Raw genomic sequence first — 23,816 nt, 5'->3', positions numbered from 1 at the left:
TTTTGCCAACGTCTATTTTTATTGGGCAGGTCCCCGGCCCCGCCCTCCCCCCCCACCCCCCTCAAGCCCCGCCCCCTCCCATGTTGGGTGGGGGGTGTGTGGGCAGGGCCAAGACACAACAACAACTAAAGGGCAACCAATAGGGTTGGGGGGGGGGGGGGCGGGGTCTGGTGGAGGGGGTGTGTCCGGCGGGGCGGGGGGTGTGGTCAGGGGGCGGTGGGCGGGGTCAGCGGATGGTGTAGCGCACGTAGGGAACCTCCACGTCGTTGTCGGTGTCGTCGTTGCAGCAAAGCTCGAAGACCAGCGCCCGCACGTGGCGACCCAGCTTCTTCTTGGACACGCGCGCCACGATCTCCGTCATCCTGGGGACAGCGGGGGACACGGGGACATCAGGTGACAATGAGAGACTTGGGGACATTGAGGCCATGGGGGACATGGGGACCTCAGGTGACAATGAGAGACTTGGGGACATGGGGACCATGGGGGACATGGGGAGCTCGGGTGACACTGAGACCCTTGGGGACATTGAGACTATGGGGGACATGGGGACCTCAGGTGACACTGTGACCCTTGGGGACATTGAGACTACGGGGGGACATTGAGACCATGGGGGACATGGGGACATCAGGTGACATCGAGACCCTTGGGGACATTGAGACCATGGGGGACATGGGGAGCTCAGGTGACAATGAGACCCTTGGGGACATTGAGACCATGGGGGACATGGGGACATCAGGTGACATCGAGACCCTTGGGGACATTGAGACCATGGGGGACATGGGGAGCTCAGGTGACAATGAGAGCCTTGGGGACATTGAGACCATGGGGGACATGGGGACCCTTGGGGACATTGAGACCATGGGGGACATGGGGACAGTTGGGGACATGGGGACCTCAGGTGACACTGAGACCCTTGGGGACATTGAGACCATGGGGGACACGGGGACAGTTGGGGACACGGGGAGCTCAGGTGACAATGAGACCCTTGGGGACATTGAGACCATGGGGGACATGGGGACCTCAGGTGACACTGAGACCCTTGGGGACATTGAGACCATGGGGGACATGGGGACATCAGGTGACACTGAGACCCTTGGGGACATTGAGACCATGGGGGACATGGGGACCCTTGGGGACATTGAGACCATGGGGGACATGGGGACCCTTGGGGACATCGAGACCATGGGGGACATGGGGACATCAGGTGACACCAGGACCATGGGGGACACCAGGTGACAATGAGACCCTTGGGGACATTGAGACCGTGGGGGACACGGGGACCTCAGGTGACATCGAGACCCTTGGGGACATCGAGACCATGGGGGACATGGGGACCCTTGGGGACATCAAGACCATTGGGGACATTGAGAGCATGGGGGGACATGGGGAGCTCAGGTGACAATGAGACCCTTGGGGACATCGAGACCATGGGGGACATGGGGAGAATTGGGGACATGGGGAGCTCAGGTGACACCAGGACCCTTGGGGACATGGGGGACACCAGGTGACAATGAGACCCTTGGGGACATGGGGACAGTTGGGGACATGGGGACCCTTGGGGACATCGAGACCATGGGGGACATGGGGACATCAGGTGACACCAGGACCATGGGGGACACCAGGTGACAATGAGACCCTTGGGGACATTGAGACCGTGGGGGACACGGGGACCTCAGGTGACATCGAGACCCTTGGGGACATCGAGACCATGGGGGACATGGGGACCCTTGGGGACATCAAGACCATTGGGGACATTGAGAGCATGGGGGGACATGGGGAGCTCAGGTGACAATGAGACCCTTGGGGACATCGAGACCATGGGGGACATGGGGAGAATTGGGGACATGGGGAGCTCAGGTGACACCAGGACCCTTGGGGACATGGGGGACACCAGGTGACAATGAGACCCTTGGGGACATGGGGACAGTTGGGGACACGGGGAGCTCAGGTGACATCGAGACCCTTGGGGACATTGAGGCTATGGGGGACATGGGGACAGTTGGGGACATGGGGACATCAGGTGACATCGAGACCTTTGGGGACATTGAGACCATGGGGGACATGGGGACCCTTGGGGACATTGAGACCATGGGGGACATGGGGACAGTTGGGGACATGGGGACATCAGGTGACACCAGCACCCTTGGGGACATTGTGACCATAAGGGACATGGGGACATCAGGTGACACCAGGACCATGGGGGACACGGGGACCTCAGGTGACACTGAGACCCTTGGGGACATTGAGGCTATGGGGGGACATTGAGACTATGGGGGACATGGGGAGCTCGGGTGACAATGAGACCATTGGGGACATTGAGACCATGGGGGACATGGGGACCTCAGGTGACATCGAGAGCCTTGGGGACATTGAGACTATGGGGGGACATCGAGACCCTTGGGGACATTGAGGCCATGGGGGACACGGGGAGCTCAGGTGACATCAGGACTCTTGGGGACATTGAGACCCTTGGGGACATTGAGACCATGGGGGACATTGAGACTACGGGGGGACATTGAGACCATGGGGGACATGGGGATCCACAGGGACAGTGAGACCCTTGGGGACATTGAGACTATGGGGGACATTGAGGCTATGGGGGACATGGGGAGCTCAGGTGACATCAGGACCCTTGGGGACATTGAGACCCTTGGAGAGAAGGGGGACACTGAGGCCCTTGGGGACATTGAGGCCATGGGGGACACGGGGAGCTCAGGTGACAATGAGACCCTTGGGGACATTGAGACCCTTGGAGACAAGGGGGACACTGAGACCCTTGGGGACATTGAGACTATGGGGGACATGGGGAGCTCAGGTGACAATGAGCCCCTTGGGGACATTGAGACCCTTGGAGACAAGGGGGACATTGAGACCCTTGGGGACATGGAGACTATGGGGGACATTGAGACTATGGGGGACATGGGGAGCTCAGGTGACACTGAGACCCTTGGGGACATTGAGACCATGGGGGACACGGGGAGCTCAGGTGACACTGAGAGCCTTGGGGACATTGAGACCATGGGGGACATCGAGACCCTTGGGGACATTGAGACTATGGGGGGACATCGAGACCCTTGGGGACATTGAGACCATGGGGGACAAGGGGGACTCTGAGGCCCTTGGGGACATTGAGACTATGGGGGACATGGGGAGCTCAGGTGACAATGAGACCCTTGGGGACATTGAGACCATGGGGGACACGGGAGGCTCAGGTGACACCAGGACCCTTGGGGACATTGAGACCATGGGGGACATGGGGAGCTCAGGTGACAATGAGACCCTTGGGGACATTGAGACCCTTGGGGACATGGAGACTATGGGGGACATTGAGACTATGGGGGACATGGGGAGCTCAGGTGACACTGAGACCCTTGGGGACGTTGAGACTATGGGGGACATTGAGACTATGGGGGGACACAGGGAGCTCGGGTGACAATGAGACCCTTGGGGACATTGAGACCATGGGGGACATGGGGAGCTCAGGTGACAATGAGCCCCTTGGGGACATTGAGACCCTTGGAGACAAGGGGGACACTGAGACCCTTGGGGACATTGAGACTATGGGGGACATGGGGAGCTCAGGTGACACTGAGAGCCTTGGGGACATTGAGGCCATGGGGGACATGGGGACACCAGGTGACAATGAGAGCCTTGGGGACATTGAGACCCTTGGGGACATTGAGACAATGGGGTATGGGGAGCTCAGGTGACATCAGGACCCTTGGGGACATTGAGACCCTTGGGGACATTGAGACCATGGGGGACACGGGGAGCTCGGGTGACAATGAGACCCTTGGGGACATTGAGACCATGGGGGACATGGGGAGCTCAGGTGACAATGAGACCCTTGGGGACATTCAGCCCCTTGGGGACATTGAGACCATGGGGGACACGGGTCCCCCGGGTGACACCAGGACCCTTGGGGACACTGAGACCTGGGGACAGTTCCCAAGTGCCACCAGGTGTCACCCGGGGGTGTCACCAGCCATGGGGACACGGGTGACATCAGCCCATGGCGACCTCAACCATGGGCTTGTCCCCCTATGGTGACACCCAACCTCCACCCATGGGACCCCAAACCCCACCCATGGGTGCCCCTGACCCCACGTCCCCTTTGGACCCCCGGGACATGTCCCCCACCCCACACCCCACCTGTCCCCACCATGGGACCCCAAACCCCAACCCATGGGACGTGTCCCCCACCCATTGGTCCCCCCCACCCATGGGTGCCCCCCCCCGCCACCCATGGGTGCCCTACGGTTGGTCGTGGCGCTCGCGCAGCTTGGCCGCCGGCATGAAGAACGAGTAGAGCATGGAGACGCCCTGGGACAGCATGGTGATCTCCAGGCGGTGCTCCTTCTGTGGGGACACGGGGACACGGGGACGTGGGGTGGGGTCTCCAGCACCCAAGGGTGCCCCATGGTGACCCACAGCACCCCATGGCCAAGGGGTCGCCAGATACGGTGGTGGCCACATCTCCCCAGCTTCCCCTTGAGGTGTCCCCTCTGGACTTAGGGACATCACCTGGGGACATGGGGATGTGGGGTGGGGTCTCCAGCACCCAAGGGTGCCCCATGGTGACCCACAGCACCCCATGGCCAAGGGGGCGCCAGATATGGTGGTGGCCACATCTCCCCAGCTTCCCCTTGAGGTGTCCCCTCTGGACTTGGGGACATCACCTGGGGACATGGGGACGTGGGGTGGGGTCTCCAGCACCCAAGGGTGCCCCATGGTGACCCACAGCACCCCATGGCCAAGGGGGCACCAGATATGGTGGTGGCCACATCTCCCCACCTTCCCCTTGAGGTGTCTCCATGGGGAATATGGGGACACTGGGTGGGACATGGGGACGTGGGGTGGGGTCTCCAGCACCCAAGGGTGCCCCATGGGGACCCACAGTGCCCCACAACTAAGGGGTCGCCAGATATGGTGGTGGCCACATCTCCCCCCACTTCCCATTCAGGAGTCTCCATGGGGAATATGGGGACTCTGGGTGGGACATGGGGATGTGGGGTGGGGTCTCCAGCACCCAAGGGTGCCCCACGGTGACCCACAGTGCCCCACAGCCAAGGGGACCCTGGCCATGGTGGTGGCCACATCTCCCCACCTTCCCCTTGAGGTGTCCCCTCTGGACTTGGGGACATCACCTGGGGACATGGGGATGTGGGGTGGGGTCTCCAGCACCCAAGGGTGCCCCATGGGGACCCATAGTGCCCCACAGCTAAGGGGTCGCCAGATATGGTGGTGGCCACATCTCCCCACCTTCCCCTTGAGGTGTCCCCTCTGGACTTGGGGACATCACCTGGGGACATGGGGACGTGGGGTGGGGTCTCCAGCACCCAAGGGTGCCCCATGGGGACCCACAGTGCCCCACAACTAAGGGGTCGCCAGATATGGTGGTGGCCACATCTCCCCCCACTTCCCATTGAGGTGTCTCCATGGGGGATATGGGGACACTGGGTGGGACATGAGGATGTGGGGTGGGGTCTCCAGCACCCAAGGGTGCCCCATGGTGACCCACAACACCCCATGGCCAAGGGGGCGCCAGATATGGTGGTGGCCATATCTCCCCACCTTCCCCTTGAGGTGTCCCCTCTGGATTTGGGGACATCACCTGGGGACATGGGGATGTGGGGTGGGGTCTCCAGCACCCAAGGGTGCCCCATGGTGACCCACAGCACCCCATGGCCAAGCGGGTGCCAGATATGGTGGTGGCCACATCTCCCCACCTTCCCCTTGAGGTGTCTCCATGGGGGATATGGGGACACTGTGTGGGACATGGGGATGTGGGGTGGGGTCTCCAGCACCCAAGGGTGCCCCACGGTGACCCACAGCACCCCATGGCCAAGGGGGCGCCAGATATGGTGGTGGCCACATCTCCCCACCTTCCCCTTGAGGTGTCTCCATGGGGGATACGGGGACACTGGGTGGGACATGGGGATGTGGGGTGGGGTCTCCAGCACCCAAGGGTGCCCCACGGTGACCCACAGCACCCCATGGCCAAGGGGGCGCCAGATATGGTGGTGGCCACATCTCCCCACCTTCCCCTTGAGGTGTCTCCCCTTGACTTGGGGACCTCCATGGTGCCCAGGAGGTGACACCATGTGGGTCCCCCAGCCCCCCAAGCGCCGTCCCAGTCCCTCCCAGTGGCTCCCAGTACCTTGAAGTAGGCGAGGAACTGGCGCAGCGTCATCTCTTGCCCGTCGGGCTGCAGCCCCTGCACCTCGAACCGGTCCCACAGTGTCCACTCCACGTCGTAGTACTGGGGGGGCAATGGGGGAGATATGGGGCGGCCCCACGGCGGGGACGCCCGTCAGGCCCCAACCCAACCCAACCCAACCCAACCCAACTCAACCCAACCCAACTCAACCCAACTCAACCCAACCCAACTCAACCCAACCCAACTCAACCCAACTCAACCCAACTCAACCCAACTCAACTCAACCCAAGTCAACTCAACCCAACTCAACTCAACCCAAGTCAACTCAACCCAACTCAACTCAACCCAACCCAACTCAACTCAACCCAACTCAACCCAACTCAACTCAACCCAACTCAACCCAAATCAACCCAACTCAACTCAACCCAACTCAACCCAACTCAACCCAACTCAACCCAAATCAACCCAACTCAACTCAACCCAACTCAACCCAAGTCAACCCAACTCAACCCAAGTCAACCCAACTCAACCCAACCCAAGTCAACCCAAGTCAACCCAACTCAACCCAACCCAAGTCAACCCAAGTCAACCCAACCCAACCCAACCCAAGCCAACTCAACCCAACCCAACTCAACCCAACCCAACCCAACTCAACCCAACCCAACTCAACCCAACCCAACCCAACCCAACTCAACCCAACTCAACCCAACCCAACTCAACCCAACTCAACCCAAGTCAACCCAAGTCAACTCAACCCAAGTCAACCCAACTCAACCCAACCCAACTCAACCCAACCCAACTCAACCCAACCCAACTCAACCCAACCCAACTCAACCCAACTCAACTCAACCCAACTCAACCCAACTCAACTCAATACAACTCAACCCAACCCAACCCAACTCAACCTAACTCAACCAACCCAACTCAACCCAACTCAACCCAACTCAACCCAACTCAACCCAACCCAACTCAACCCAACCCAACCCATCTCAACCCAACCCAACCCAACCCAACTCAACCCAACTCAACCCAACTCATCCCAACCCAACCCAACTCAACTCAACCCAACTCAACTCAACCCAACTCAACTCAACCCAACTCAACTCAACCCAACTCAACTCAACCCAACCCAACTCAACCCAACTCAACTCAACCCAACTCAACTCAACCCAACCCAACCCAACTCAACCCAACCCAACTCAACCCAACTCAACCCAACTCAACTCAACCAACCCAACTCAACTCAACCCAACTCAACGCAACTCAACCCAACTCAACCCAACCCAACTCAACTCAACCCAACCCAACCCAACTCAACCCAACCTAACTCAACCCAACTCAACTCAACCCAACCCAACTCAACCCAACCCAAGTCAACGCAACTCAACCCAACTCAACCAACCCAACTCAACCAACCCAACTCAACCCAACTCAACCCAACTCAACTCAACCCAACCCAACTCAACCCAACCCAACTCAACCCAACTCAACCCAACTCAACTCAACCCAACTCAACCCAAATCAACCCAACTCAACTCAACCCAACTCAACTCAACCCAACTCAACCCAACCCAACTCAACTCAACCCAACTCAACCCAACTCAACTCAACCCAACTCAACCCAACTCAACCCAAATCAACCCAACTCAACTCAGCCCAACTCAACTCAACCCAACTCAACTCAACCCAACTCAACCCAACTCAACTCAACCCAACTCAACCCAAGTCAACCCAACCCAACTCAACCCAACCCATCTCAACCCATCTCAACCCAACTCAACCCAACTCAACCCAACTCAACCCAACCCAACTCAACTCAACCCAACTCAACCCAACCCAACTCAACTCAACCCAACCCAACTCAACCCAACCCAACTCAACCCAACTCAACCCAACCCAACTCAACCCAACCCAACTCAACCCAACTCAACCCAAGTCAACCCAAGTCAACCCAACCCAACCCAACCCAACTCAAGCCAACTCAACCCAACCCAACTCAACCCAACCCAACTCAACCCAACTCAACTCAACCCAACTGAACCCAACTCAACCCAACCCAACTCAACTCAACCCAACTCAACTCAACTCAACCCAACCCAACTCAACGCAACTCAATGCAACTCAACCCAACTCAACCCAACCCAACTCAACCCAACTCAACCCAACCCAACTCAACCCAACTCAACCCAACCCAACTCAACCCAACTCAACCCAACCCAACTCAATCAAGCCAACTCAACCCAACTCAACTCAACCCAACCCAACTCAACCCAACTCAACTCAACCCAACTCAACTCAACCCAACCTAACTCAACCCAACTCAACTCAACCCAACTCAACTCAACCCAACTCAACTCAACCCAACTCAACCCAACCCAACCCAACTCAACCAACCCAACTCAACCAACCCAACTCAACCCAACCCAACTCAATCAACCCAAATCAACCCAACCCAACCCAACTCAACCCAACCCATCCCAACCCAACTCAACCCAACTCAACCCAACTCAACTCAACCCAACCCAACTCAACCCAACTCAACCCAACCCAACTCAACTCAACCCAACTCAACTCAACCCAACCCAACTCAACCCAACTCAACTCAACCCAACCCAACCCAACCCAACTCAACTCAACCCAACCCAACTCAACCCAACTCAACTCAACCCAACCCAACCCAACTCAACTCAACCCAACTCAACTCAACCCAACCCAACTCAACCCAACCCAACTCAATCAACCCAAATCAACCCAACCCAACCCAACTCAACCCAACCCATCCCAACCCAACTCAACCCAACTCAACCCAACTCAACTCAACCCAACCCAACTCAACCCAACTCAACCCAACCCAACTCAACTCAACCCAACTCAACTCAACCCAACCCAACTCAACCCAACTCAACTCAACCCAACCCAACCCAACCCAACTCAACTCAACCCAACCCAACTCAACCCAACTCAACTCAACCCAACCCAACCCAACTCAACTCAACCCAACTCAACTCAACCCAACCCAACTCAACCCAACTCAACTCAACCCAACTCAACTCAACCCAACTCAACTCAACCCAACTCAACCCAACTCAACCCAACTCAACCCAATCCAACCCAACTCAACCCAACTCAACTCAACCCAACCCAACTCAACCCAACTCAACCCAACCCAACTCAACCCAACTCAACCCAACCCAACTCAACCCAACCCAACTCAACCCAACTCAACCCAACTCAACCCAACTCAACCAACCCAACTCAACCCAACTCAACTCAACCCAACTCAACGCAACTCAACCCAACTCAACCCAACTCAACCCAACCCAACTCAACCCAACTCAACCCAACTCAACCCAACTCAACTCAACCCAAGTCAACTCAACCCAACTCAACTCAACCCAAGTCAACTCAACCCAACTCAACTCAACCCAACCCAACTCAACTCAACCCAACTCAACCCAACTCAACTCAACCCAACTCAACCCAAATCAACCCAACTCAACTCAACCCAATCAACCCAACTCAACTCAACCCAACTCAACCCAAATCAACCCAACTCAACTCAACCCAACTCAACCCAAGTCAACCCAACTCAACCCAAGTCAACCCAACTCAACCCAACCCAAGTCAACCCAAGTCAACCCAACTCAACCCAACCCAAGTCAACCCAAGTCAACCCAACCCAACCCAACCCAAGCCAACTCAACCCAACCCAACTCAACCCAACCCAACCCAACTCAACCCAACCCAACTCAACCCAACCCAACCCAACCCAACTCAACCCAACCCAACTCAACCCAACCCAACTCAACCCAACTCAACCCAAGTCAACCCAAGTCAACTCAACCCAAGTCAACCCAACTCAACCCAACCCAACTCAACCCAACCCAACTCAACCCAACCCAACTCAACCCAACCCAACTCAACCCAACTCAACCCAACTCAACCCAACTCAACTCAATACAACTCAACCCAACCCAACCCAACTCAACCTAACTCAACCAACCCAACTCAACCCAACTCAACCCAACTCAACCCAACTCAACCCAACCCAACTCAACCCAACCCAACCCATCTCAACCCAACCCAACCCAACCCAACTCAACCCAACTCAACCCAACTCATCCCAACCCAACCCAACTCAACTCAACCCAACTCAACTCAACCCAACTCAACTCAACCCAACCCAACTCAACCCAACTCAACTCAACCCAACTCAACTCAACCCAACCCAACCCAACTCAACCCAACCCAACTCAACCCAACTCAACCCAACTCAACTCAACCAACCCAACTCAACTCAACCCAACTCAACCCAACTCAACCCAACCCAACTCAACTCAACCCAACCCAACCCAACTCAACCCAACCTAACTCAACCCAACTCAACTCAACCCAACCCAACTCAACCCAACCCAAGTCAACGCAACTCAACCCAACTCAACCAACCCAACTCAACCAACCCAACTCAACCAACTCAACCCAACTCACTCAACCCAACCCAACTCAACCCAACCCAACTCAACCCAACTCAACCCAACTCAACTCAACCCAACTCAACCCAAATCAACCCAACTCAACTCAACCCAACTCAACTCAACCCAACTCAACTCACCCCAACCCAACTCAACCAACCCAACTCAACCCAACTCAACCCAAATCAACCCAACTCAACTCAACCCAACCCAACTCAACCCAACCCAACTCAACCCAACTCAACCCAACCCAACTCAACCCAACTCAACCCAAGTCAACCCAAGTCAACCCAACCCAACCCAACTCAACCCAACCCAACTCAACCCAACCCAACTCAACCCAACTCAACTCAACCCAACTGAACCCAACTCAACCCAACCCAACTCAACTCAACCCAACTCAACCCAACTCAACCCAACCCAACTCAACTCAACCCAACTCAACTCAACTCAACCCAACCCAACTCAACGCAACTCAATGCAACTCAACCCAACTCAACCCAACCCAACTCAACCCAACTCAACCCAACCCAACTCAACCCAACTCAACCCAACCCAACTCAACCCAACTCAACCCAACCCAACTCAATCAACCCAACTCAACCCAACTCAACTCAACCCAACCCAACTCAACCCAACTCAACTCAACCCAACTCAACTCAACCAACCTAACTCAACCCAACTCAACTCAACCCAACTCAACTCAACCCAACTCAACTCAACCCAACTCAACCCAACCCAACCCAACTCAACCAACCCAACTCAACCCAACCCAACTCAATCAACCCAAATCAACCCAACCCAACCCAACTCAACCCAACCCATCCCAACCCAACTCAACCCAACTCAACCCAACTCAACTCAACCCAACCCAACTCAACCCAACTCAACCCAACCCAACTCAACTCAACCCAACTCAACTCAACCCAACCCAACTCAACCCAACTCAACTCAACCCAACCCAACCCAACCCAACTCAACCAACCCAACTCAACCCAACTCAACTCAACCCAACCCAACCCAACTCAACTCAACCCAACTCAACTCAACCCAACCCAACTCAACCCAACTCAACTCAACCCAACCCAACTCAACCCAACTCAACTCAACCCAACTCAACCCAACTCAACCCAACTCAACCCAACTCAACCCACCCAACCCAACCCAACTCAACCCAACTCAACCCAACCCAACTCAACCCAACTCAACCCAAGTCAACCCAAGTCAACTCAACCCAAGTCAACCCAACTCAACCCAACCCAACTCAACCCAACCCAACTCAACCCAACCCAACTCAACCCAACCCAACTCAACCCAACTCAACTCAACCCAACTCAACCCAACTCAACTCAATACAACTCAACCAACCAACCCAACTCAACCTAACTCAACCAACCCAACTCAACCCAACTCAACCCAACTCAACCCAACTCAACCCAACCCAACTCAACCCAACCCAACCCATCTCAACCCAACCCAACCCAACCCAACTCAACCCAACTCAACCCAACTCATCCCAACCCAACCCAACTCAACTCAACCCAACTCAACTCAACCCAACTCAACTCAACCCAACTCAACTCAACCCAACTCAACTCAACCCAACCCAACTCAACCCAACTCAACTCAACCCAACTCAACTCAACCCAACCCAACCCAACTCAACCCAACCCAACTCAACCCAACTCAACCCAACTCAACTCAACCAACCCAACTCAACTCAACCCAACTCAACCCAACTCAACCCAACTCAACCCAACCCAACTCAACTCAACCCAACCCAACCCAACTCAACCCAACCTAACTCAACCCAACTCAACTCAACCCAACCCAACTCAACCCAACCCAAGTCAACGCAACTCAACCCAACTCAACCAACCCAACTCAACCAACCCAACTCAACCCAACTCAACCCAACTCAACTCAACCCAACCCAACTCAACCCAACCCAACTCAACCCAACTCAACCCAACTCAACTCAACCCAACTCAACCCAAATCAACCCAACTCAACTCAACTCAACCCAACTCAACCCAACTCAACTCAACCCAACTCAACCCAACTCAACCCAAATCAACCCAACTCAACTCAGCCCAACTCAACTCAACCCAACTCAACTCAACCCAACTCAACCCAACTCAACTCAACCCAACTCAACCCAAGTCAACCCAACCCAACTCAACCCAACCCATCTCAACCCATCTCAACCCAACTCAACCCAACTCAACCCAACCCAACTCAACTCACCCAACTCAACCCAACCCAACTCAACTCAACCCAACCCAACTCAACCCAACCCAACTCAACCCAACTCAACCCAACCCAACTCAACCCAACCCAACTCAACCCAACTCAACCCAAGTCAACCCAAGTCAACCCAACCCAACCCAACCCAACTCAAGCCAACTCAACCCAACCCAACTCAACCCAACCCAACTCAACCCAACTCAACTCAACCCAACTGAACCCAACTCAACCCAACCCAACTCAACTCAACCCAACTCAACTCAACTCAACCCAACCCAACTCAACGCAACTCAATGCAACTCAACCCAACTCAACCCAACCCAACTCAACCCAACTCAACCCACCCAACTCACCCAACTCAACCCAACCAACTCAACCCAACTCAACCCCAACCCAACTCAATCAAGCCAACTCAACCCAACTCCACTCAACCCAACCCAACTCAACCCACTCAACTCAACCCAACTCAACTCAACCCAACCTAACTCAACCCACTACCAACTCAACCCAACTCAACTCACCCAACTCAACTCAACCCAACTCAACCCAACCCAACCCAACTCAACCAACCCAACTCAACCAACCCAACTCAACCCAACCCAACTCAATCAACCCAAATCAACCCAACCCAACCCAACTCAACCCAACCCATCCAACCCAACTCAACCCAACTCAACCCAACTCAACTCAACCCAACCCAACTCAACCCAACTCAACCCAACCCAACTCAACTCAACCCAACTCAACTCAACCCAACCCAACTCAACCCAACTCAACTCAACCCAACCCAACCCAACCCAACTCAACTCAACCCAACCCAACTCAACCCAACTCAACTCAACCCAACCCAACTCAACCCAACTCAACCCAACCCAACTCAACTCAACCCAACTCAACTCAACCCAACCCAACTCAACCCACTCAACTCAACCCCCACCCAACCCAACCAACTCAACTCAACCCAACCCAACTCAACCCAACTCAACTCAACCAACCCAACCCAACTCAACTCAACCCAACTCAACTCAACCCAACCCAACTCAACCCAACTCAACTCAACCCAACTCAACTCAACCCAACTCAACTCAACCCAACTCAACCCAACTCAACCCAACTCACCCAATCCAACCCAACTCAACCCAACTCAACTCAACCCAACCCAACTCAACCCAACTCAACCCAACCCAACTCAACCCAACTCAACCCAACCCAACTCAACCCAACCCAACTCAACCAACTCAACCCAACTCACCCAACTCAACCCAACCCAACTCAACCCAACTCAACTCAACCCAACTCAACGCAACTCAACCCAACTCAACCCAACTCAACCAACCCAACTCAACCCAACTCAACCCAACTCAACCCAACTCAACTCAACCAAGTCAACTCAACCCAACTCAACTCAACCCAAGTCAACTCAACCCAACTCAACTCAACCCAACCCAACTCAACTCAACCCCAACTCAACCCAACTCAACTCACCCAACTCAACCCAAATCAACCCAACTCAACTCAACCCAACTCAACCCAACTCAACTCAACCCAACTCAACCCAAATCAACCCAACTCAACTCAACCCAACTCAACCCAAGTCAACCCAACTCAACCCAAGTCAACCCAACTCAACCCAACCCAAGTCAACCCAAGTCAACCCAACTCAACCCAACCCAAGTCAACCCAAGTCAACCCAACCCAACCCAACCCAAGCCAACTCAACCCAACCCAACTCAACCCAACCCAACCCAACTCAACCCAACCCAACTCAACCCAACCCAACCCAACCCAACTCAACCCAACCCAACTCAACCCAACCCAACTCAACCCAACTCAACCCAAGTCAACCCAAGTCAACTCAACCCAAGTCAACCCAACTCAACCCAACCCAACTCAACCCAACCCAACTCAACCCAACCCAACTCAACCCAACCCAACTCAACCCAACTCAACTCAACCCAACTCAACCCAACTCAACTCAATACAACTCAACCCAACCCAACCCAACTCAACCTAACTCAACCAACCCAACTCAACCCAACTCAACCCAACTCAACCCAACTCAACCCAACCCAACTCAACCCAACCCAACCCATCTCAACCCAACCCAACCCAACCAACTCAACCCAACTCAACCCAACTCATCCCAACCCAACCCAACTCAACTCAACCCAACTCAACTCAACCCAACACTACTCAACCCAACCCAACTCAACCCAACTCAACTCAACCCAACTCAACTCAACCCAACCCAACTCAACCCAACCCAACTCAACCCAACTCAACCCAACTCAACTCAACCAACCCAACTCAACTCAACCCAACTCAACCCAACTCAACCCAACCCAACTCAACTCAACCCAACCCAACCCAACTCAACCCAACCTAACTCAACCCAACTCAACTCAACCCAACCCAACTCAACCCAACCCAAGTCAACGCAACTCAACCCAACTCAACCAACCCACTCACCAACCCAACTCAACCCAACTCAACCCAACTCAACTCAACCCAACCCAACTCAACCCAACCCAACTCAACCCAACTCAACCCAACTCAACTCAACCCAACTCACCCAAATCAACCCAACTCAACTCAACCCAACTCAACTCAACCCAACTCAACTCAACCCAACCCAACTCAACTCAACCCAACTCAACCCAACTCACCCCAAATCAACCCAACTCAACTCAACCCAACCAACTCAACCCAACCCAACTCAACCCAACTCAACCCAACCCAACTCAACCCAACTCAACCCAAGTCAACCCAAGTCAACCCAACCCAACCCAACCCAACTCAACCCAACCCAACTCAACCCAACCCAACTCAACCCAACTCAACTCAACCCAACTGAACCCAACTCAACCCAACCCAACTCAACTCAACCCAACTCAACCCAACTCACCCAACCCAACTCAACTCAACCCAACTCAACTCAACTCAACCCAACCCAACTCAACGCAACTCAATGCAACTCAACCCAACTCAACCCAACCCAACTCAACCCAACTCAACCCAACCCAACTCAACCCAACTCAACCCAACCCAACTCAACCCAACTCAACCCAACCCAACTCAATCAACCCAACTCAACCCAACTCAACTCAACCCAACCCAACTCAACCCAACTCAACTCAACCCAACTCAACTCAACCCAACCTAACTCAACCCAACTCAACTCAACCCAACTCAACTCAACCCAACTCAACTCAACCCAACTCAACCCAACCCAACCCAACTCAACCAACCCAACTCAACCCAACCCAACTCAATCAACCCAAATCAACCCAACCCAACCCAACTCAACCCAACCCATCCCAACCCAACTCAACCCAACTCAACCCAACTCAACTCAACCCAACCCAACTCAACCCAACTCAACCCAACCCAACTCAACTCAACCCAACTCAACTCAACCCAACCCAACTCAACCCAACTCAACTCAACCCAACCCAACCCAACCCAACTCAACCCAACCCAACTCAACCCAACTCAACTCAACCCAACCCAACTCAACTCAACCCAACTCAACTCAACCCAACCCAACTCAACCCAACTCAACTCAACCCAACCCAACTCAACCCAACTCAACTCAACCCAACTCAACCCAACTCAACCCAACTCAACCCAACTCAACCCAATCCAACCCAACTCAACCCAACTCAACTCAACCCAACCCAACTCAACCCAACTCAACCCAACCCAACTCAACCCAACTCAACCCAACTCAACCCAACTCAACCCAACTCAACCAACCCAACTCAACCCAACTCAACTCAACCCAACTCAACGCAACTCAACCCAACTCAACCAACCCAACTCAACCAACCCAACTCAACCCAACTCAACCCAACCCAACTCAACCCAACTCAACCCAACTCAACTCAACCCAAGTCAACTCAACCCAACTCAACTCAACCCAACCCAACTCAACTCAACCCAACTCAACCCAACCCAACTCAACCCAACTCAACCCAACCCAACTCAACCCAACTCAACCCAACCCAACTCAACCCAACTCAACCCAACTCAACCAACCCAACTCAACCCAACTCACCCAACTCAACCAACCCAACTCAACCCAACTCAACCCAACTCAACTCAACCCAACCCAACTCAACCCAACTCAACCCAACTCAACTCAACCCAACCCAACCCAACTCAACTCAACCCAACTCAACTCAACCCAACCCAACTCAACCAACCCAACTCAACCAACTCAACCCAACTCAACTCAACCCAACTCAACCCAACTCAACCCAACTCAACCCAACTCAACCAACCCAACTCAACCCAACTCAACCCAACTCAACTCAACCCAACCCAACTCAACCCAACTCAACCCAACTCAACCCAACTCAACCCAACCCAACTCATCCCACTCAACCCAACTCACCCAAGTCAACCCAACTCAACCCAACCCAACTCAACTCAACCCAACCCAAGTCAACCCAAGTCAACCCAACTCAACCCAACCCAACTCAACCCAACCCAACTCAACCCAACTCAACTCAACCCAACCCAACTCAACCCAACCCAAGACCTCAACTCAACCCAACCCAACTCAACCCAAACCAAGACCCCAACTCAACCTCAAATCAACCCAACTCAACTGAAGACCTCAACCCAACCCAAACCTCAAGTCAACCCAAACCAACTCAACCCAACACAACTCAACTCAACCCAACCCAACTCAACCCAAGATCTCAACTCAACCCAACCCAACTCAACCCAAACCAACCCAACCCAAGACCTCAACTCAACCCAACCCAACTCATCCCAACTCAACCCAACTCAACTCAACCCAACCCAACTCATCCCAACCCAAGACCTCAGCTCAACCCAACCCAACTCAACCCAACCCAACTCAACCCAAGACCTCAACTCAACCCAACCCAACTCAACTCAACTCAACCCAACCCAACCCAACTGAACTCATCCCAACCCAAGACCTCAGCTCAACCCAATCCAACTCAACCCAAACCAACCCAACCCAAGACCTCAACTCAACCCAACCCAACTCAACTCAACTCAACCCAACCCAACCCAACTGAACTCATCCCAACCCAACCCAAGACCTCAGCTCAACCCAACCCAACTCAACCCAACCCAACTCAACTCAACTCAACCCAACCCAACTGAACTCAACCCAACCCAAGACCTGAACTCAACACAACCCAACCCAACTCAACCCAAGACCTCAACTCAACCCAACCCAACCCAACCCAACCCAAGACCTCAACTCAACCCAACCAACCCAACCCAACCCAAGACCTCAACTCCACCCAACCCCCCCCCACCCAAGACCCCAGCCCCCCACCTTGTTGCGGGGGCAGGCGATGGGCTCGGAGCAGGCGACGAAGGGCAGCGCCAGGTTGAGGAAGGAGTTGCGGTAGGAGCTGAGGCGCCGGTGGCCCTGGACCAGCTTGTAGAGCTCGAGGCAGGCCAGTCCCACCACGGCGCCCGTGGTGGTGGCGATGGCCGGGATGATCTTCCCCGCGATCAGCTTGCTCTGCACGTACGCAACGTATAGACGTAAGACGTATAGAACGTAGAGATATAAGATGTAGAGACGTAAGGGTGCTGAGAGGGGAGGAACGAGGAGGTTCTGGGCCCCTTGTTTGGTCCCTCCCGGACGCTTGGGTCCCTTTTTAGGGCTTTTCCCGGACACCTGGGTCCCTTGTTTGGATGCCTGAGTCCCTTTTTAGGGCTTTTCCCGGACGCCTGGGTCCCTAGTTTGGTCCCTCCCGGACGCCTGGGTCCCTTTTTAGGGCTTTTCCCGGACGCCTGGGTCCCTTGTTTGGTCCCTCCCGGACGCCTGGGTCCCTTTTTAGGGCTTTTCCCGGACGCCTGGGTCCCTTCTTTGGTCCCTCCCGGATGCCTGGGTCCCTTTTTAGGGCTTTTCCCGGACGCCTGGGTCCCTTGTTTGGTCTCTCCCGGACTCCTGGGTCCCTTTTTAGGGCTTTTCCCGAACGCCTGGGTCCCTTGCTTGGTCCCTCCCGGACGCCTGGGTCCCTTTTTAGGGCTTTTCCCGGACGCCTGGGTCCCTTTTTAGGGGTGTGGGGTGGGGATTGTGGAGGGTAGAGGTACCTATAGATGCTCTATGGGCGCCTATAGGCAGCTGTAGGCGCTCTGTGGAAACCTATAGACATCCCATGGGCACCTATAGACACCCTATGGACAACCTATCGGCACCTATAGATACCCTATGGCCACCTGTAGACACACTACAAGCACTCTAGAGGAACCTATAGACATCCTATGGGCACCTATAGACACCATATATGCACTATAGACAGCCTATGGGCACCCCAGGGAAACTATAGACACGCTATAGGCACCTATAGATGCAATATGTGCACCTATAGACAACCTATCGGCACCTATAGACACCCTATGGCCACCTATAGACACAATATGGGAACCCTAGGGGAACCTATAGACATCCCATGGGCACCTATAGATGCAATATGGGCATCTATGTGCACCCTACGGCCACCTATAGACACACTATAGGCACACTATGGACACCTACAGACACCCCCTACAGCACCCACCAGACCCCCAGCACCCATGGGTGCCCCATAGCACCCACAGGACCCCCCAGCACCCATGGGTGCCCCATAGCACCCATAGGACACCCTCAGCACCCATAGGTGCCACATAGCACCCACAGGACCCCCCAGCACCAATGGGTGCCCCATAGCACCCATAGGACCCCCTCAGCACCCACGGCTACCCCATAGCACCCATAGGATCCCCTTAGCACCCATGGGTGCCCTATAGCACCCATAGGACCCCATCACCACCCACGGCTACTCCATAGCACCCATAGGATCCCCTTAGCACCCATGGGTGCCCCATAGCACCCCTTAAAGCACCTATGGGTGTCCCATAGCACCCATAGGACCCCCCTCAGCACCCATGGGTGCCCCATAGCACCCATAGGACCCCCTCAACACCCATGGGTGCCCCATACCACCCCTTAAGCACCTATGGGTATCCCATAGCACCCCCTCAGCACCCATGGGTACCCCATAACACCCATAGGACCCCCCCAGCACCCATGGGTGCCCCATAGCACCCACAGGACCCCCAGCACCCATGGGTGCCCCATAGCACACACAGGACCCCCAGCACCAATGGGTGCCCCATAGCACCCACAGAACTCCCTTAGCACCCATGGGTGCCCCATAGCACCCCTTAAAGCACCTATGGGTGTCCCATAGCACCCATAGGACCCCCCAGCACCCATGGGTGCCCCATAACACCCATAGGACCCCCTCAACACCCATGGGTGCCCCATAGCACCCATAGGACCCCCTCAGCACCCATGGGTGCCATGTAGCACCCCTTAAAGCACCTATGGGTGTCCCATAGCACCCATAGGACCCCCTCAGCACCCATGGGTGCCCCATAGCACCCTTTAAAGCACCTATGGGTATCCCATAGCACCCATAGGACCCCCAGCACCCATGGGTGCCACGTAGCACCCCTTAAGCACCTATGGGTGTCCCATAGCACCCGTAAGACCCCCTCAGCACCCATGGGTGCCACATAGCACCCCTTAAAGCACCTATGGGTGATGCTTAAGCACCTATGGTTGCCCCATAGCACCCATAGGATCCTCTCAGCACCCATGGGTGCCCCCATAACACCCATAGGACCCCCTCAACACCCATGGGTGCCCCATAGCACCCATAGTACCCCCCAGCACCAATGGGTGCCCCCATAGCACCCCTTAAGCACCTATGGGTGTCCCATAGCACCCATAGGACCCCCTCAACACCCATGGGTGCCCCATAGCCACCCCTTAAGCACCTATGGTTGCCCCCGTAGCACCCATAGGACCCCCTCAGCACCCATGGGTGCCCCATAGCACCCCTTAAGCACCTATGGTTGCCCATAGCACCCCACAGGATCCCCTCAGCACCCATGGGTGCCACGTAGCACCCCTTAAAGCACCTATGGGTATCCCATAGCAACCATAGGACCCCCCAGCACCCATGGGTGCCCCATAACACCCCATAGGACCCCCTCAACACCCATGGGTGCCCCATAGCACCCCTTAAGCACCTATGGTTGCCCCGTAGCACCCATAGGACCCCCTCAGCACCCATGGGTGCCCCATAACACCCATAGGACCCCCTCAACACCCATGGGTGCCCCATAGCACCCATAGGACCCCCCTCAACACCCATGGTTGCCCCATAGCACCCATAGGACCCCCAGCACCAATGGGTGCCCCATAGCACCCCTTAAAGCACCTATGGGTATCCCATAGCACCCATAGGACCCCCTCAGCACCCATGGGTGCCCCATAGCACCCATAGGACCCCCTCAACACCCATGGTGCCCCATAGCACCCCTTAAGCACCTATGGTTGCCCCATAGCACCCATAGGATCCTCTCAGCACCCATGGGTGCCCCATAGCACCCCTTAAGCACCTATGGTTGCCCCATAGCACCCATGAGGACCCCCAGCACCAACGGGTGCCCCATAGCACCCCTTAAAGCACCTATGGGTATCCCATAGCACCCATAGGACCCCCTCAGCACCCATGGGTGCCCCATAGCACCCATAGGACCCCCTCAGCACCCATGGGTGCCCCATAGCACCCCTTAAAGCACCTATGGGTGTCCCATAGCACCCATAGGACCCCCCAGCACCCATGGGTGCCCCATAACACCCATAGGACCCCCCCAGCACCCATGGGTGCCCATAGCACCCTTAAGCACCTATGGGTATCCCATAGCACCCACAGGACTCCCCAGCACCCATGGGTGCCCCATAACACCCATAGGACCCCCTCAACACCCATGGGTGCCCCATAGCACCCACAGGACCCCCTCAGCACCCATGGGTGCCACGTAGCACCCCTTAAGCACCTATGGGTGTCCCATAGCACCCATAGGACCCCCTCAGCACCCATGGGTGCCACATAGCACCCCTTAAAGCACCTATGGGTATCCCATAGCACCCATAGGACCCCTCAGCACCCATGGGTGCCCCATACCACCCATAAGACCCCCTCAACACCCATGGGTGCCCCATAGCACCCCCTTAAGCACCTATGGGTATCCCATAGCACCCCCTCAGCACCCATGGGTACCCCATAACACCCATAGGACCCCCCCAGCACCCATGGGTGCCCCATAGCACCCCTTAAGCACCTATGGGTATCCCATAGCACCCACAGGACTCCCCAGCACCCATGGGTGCCCCATAACACCCATAGGACCCCCTCATCACCCATGGGTGCCCCATAGCACCCACAGGACCCCCTCAGCACCCATGGGTGCCACGTAGCACCCCTTAAGCACCTATGGGTGTCCCATAGCACCCATAGGACCCCCTCAGCACCCATGGGTGCCACATAGCACCCCTTAAAGCACCTATGGGTATCCCATAGCACCCATAGGACCCCTCAGCACCCATGGGTGCCCCATACCACCCATAAGACCCCCTCAACACCCATGGGTGCCCCATAGCACCCCTTAAGCACCTATGGGTATCCCATAGCACCCCCTCACACCCATGGGTACCCCATAACACCCATAGGACCCCCCCAGCACCCATGGGTGCCCCATAGCACCCACAGGACCCCCAGCACCCATGGGTGCCCCATAGCACACACAGGACCCCCAGCACCCATGGGTGCCCCATAGCACCCCTTAAAGCACCTATGGGTATCCCATAGCACCCATAGGACCCCCCAGCACCCATGGGTGCCCCAGCACCCACCTTGTGCCGGTCGGCGGGCGGGATGTCGTAGTTCTCGGCGCGCAGGTTGGAGGCGGCGACGATGAAATCCATGTGGAAATTGGTGTCGTCGTCCTGCGGGGGCACCCAAAGGTGGGTGGGGCACCCATGGGTGCTGGGGGGAGCGGGGGGCACCCATGGGTGCTGGGGGGGGGGGCAGCACCCACCTTCTCGAAGTCAATGGGGAACATGCGGAAACCGGGGAGCTCGTCCGGGCTGGGAAGGGACGCGCGGAGCTCCTCCAGCCGCCCATCGTCTGCGGGCACCCATGGGACCCCTCAGCACCCATGGGTGCCCCATAGCACCCATAGAGCCCACAATGTCACCATACAACTCATGAGACCCATAGAAGCCCAACAGCACCCATGGGACCCGACCCATGCTCCTCCAGCCGCCCGTCGTCTGCGGGCACCCATGGGACCCCTCAGCACCCATGGGTGCCCCATAGCACCCACAGAACCCACAATGTCCCCATAGAACTCATGAGAGCCATAGAACCCACAGAGCACCCATGGGACCTGACCCACGCTCCTCCAGCCGCCCGTCGTCTGCGGGCACCCATGGGACCCCTCAGCACCCATGGGTGCCCCATAGCACCCATAGAGCCCACAATGTCCCCATAGAACTCATGAGACCCATAGAAGCCCAACAGCACCCATGGGACCCAACCCATTACTCCTCCAGCCGCCCATCGTCTGCGGGCACCCATGGACCCCTCAGCACCCATGGGTGCCCCATAGCACCCATAGAACCCACAATGTCCCCATAGAACTCATGAGACCCATAGAACCCCCAGAGCACCCATGGGACCAATAGAACCCTCACAGTACCCACGGGACCCCTCAGCACCCATGGGTGCCCCATAGAAGCCAGAGCACCCATAGAACCCATGGGACCCCTCAGCACCCATGGGTGCCCCATAGAAGCCATAATGTCCCATAGAACTCATGAGACCCATAGAACCCCCAGAGCACCCATGGGACCCCACCCATTACTCCTCTGGCTGTCCATCATCTGGGGGCACCCATGGGACCCCTCAGCACCCATGGGTGCCCCATAGCACCCATAGAGCCCACGATGTCCCCATAGAACTCATGAGAGCCATAGAAGCCCAACAGCACCCATGGGACCCGATCCATGCTCCTCCAGCCACCCATCATCTGGGGGCACCCAT

The 23,816-nt window shown here is 55.8% G+C and overlaps 1 protein-coding gene across 1 annotated transcript; it reads right to left on the bottom strand.

Annotated features, from left to right (window-relative positions):
- LOC110356246 (ubiquitin-like modifier-activating enzyme 1) lies at nucleotides 1-22,968 on the bottom strand. Its single transcript, XM_065044372.1, has 6 exons — nucleotides 22,810-22,968; nucleotides 22,625-22,717; nucleotides 18,200-18,391; nucleotides 6,161-6,262; nucleotides 4,259-4,359; nucleotides 1-362 (listed from the first exon to the last, which is right to left on the bottom strand). The coding sequence occupies exons 1-6, from the start codon at nucleotides 22,831-22,833 to the stop codon at nucleotides 227-229; spliced, it is 648 nt and encodes a 215-aa protein (XP_064900444.1). The 5' UTR covers nucleotides 22,834-22,968; the 3' UTR covers nucleotides 1-226.
- Nucleotides 22,969-23,816: the final 848 nt, after the last annotated feature.

Source organism: Columba livia, chromosome 37 (genome assembly GCF_036013475.1).
Source record: "Columba livia isolate bColLiv1 breed racing homer chromosome 37, bColLiv1.pat.W.v2, whole genome shotgun sequence".
Classification (NCBI taxonomy): domain Eukaryota; kingdom Metazoa; phylum Chordata; class Aves; order Columbiformes; family Columbidae; genus Columba; species Columba livia.
Note: the sequence above shows the minus strand (reverse complement) of the source record. Positions and strands in the feature narration are given on the sequence as shown.

Coding starts and splice junctions, on each gene's coding strand:
- LOC110356246 (XM_065044372.1), bottom strand. CDS start 22,833: ATGTTCCCCATTGACTTCGAGAAG. Junction 18,392..22,624: donor CGCCCGCCGACCGGCACAAG/GTGGGTGCTGGG, acceptor GCGTACGTGCAG/AGCAAGCTGATCGCGGGGAA. Junction 4,360..6,160: donor AGTTCCTCGCCTACTTCAAG/GTACTGGGAGCC, acceptor GTGTCCCCACAG/AAGGAGCACCGCCTGGAGAT.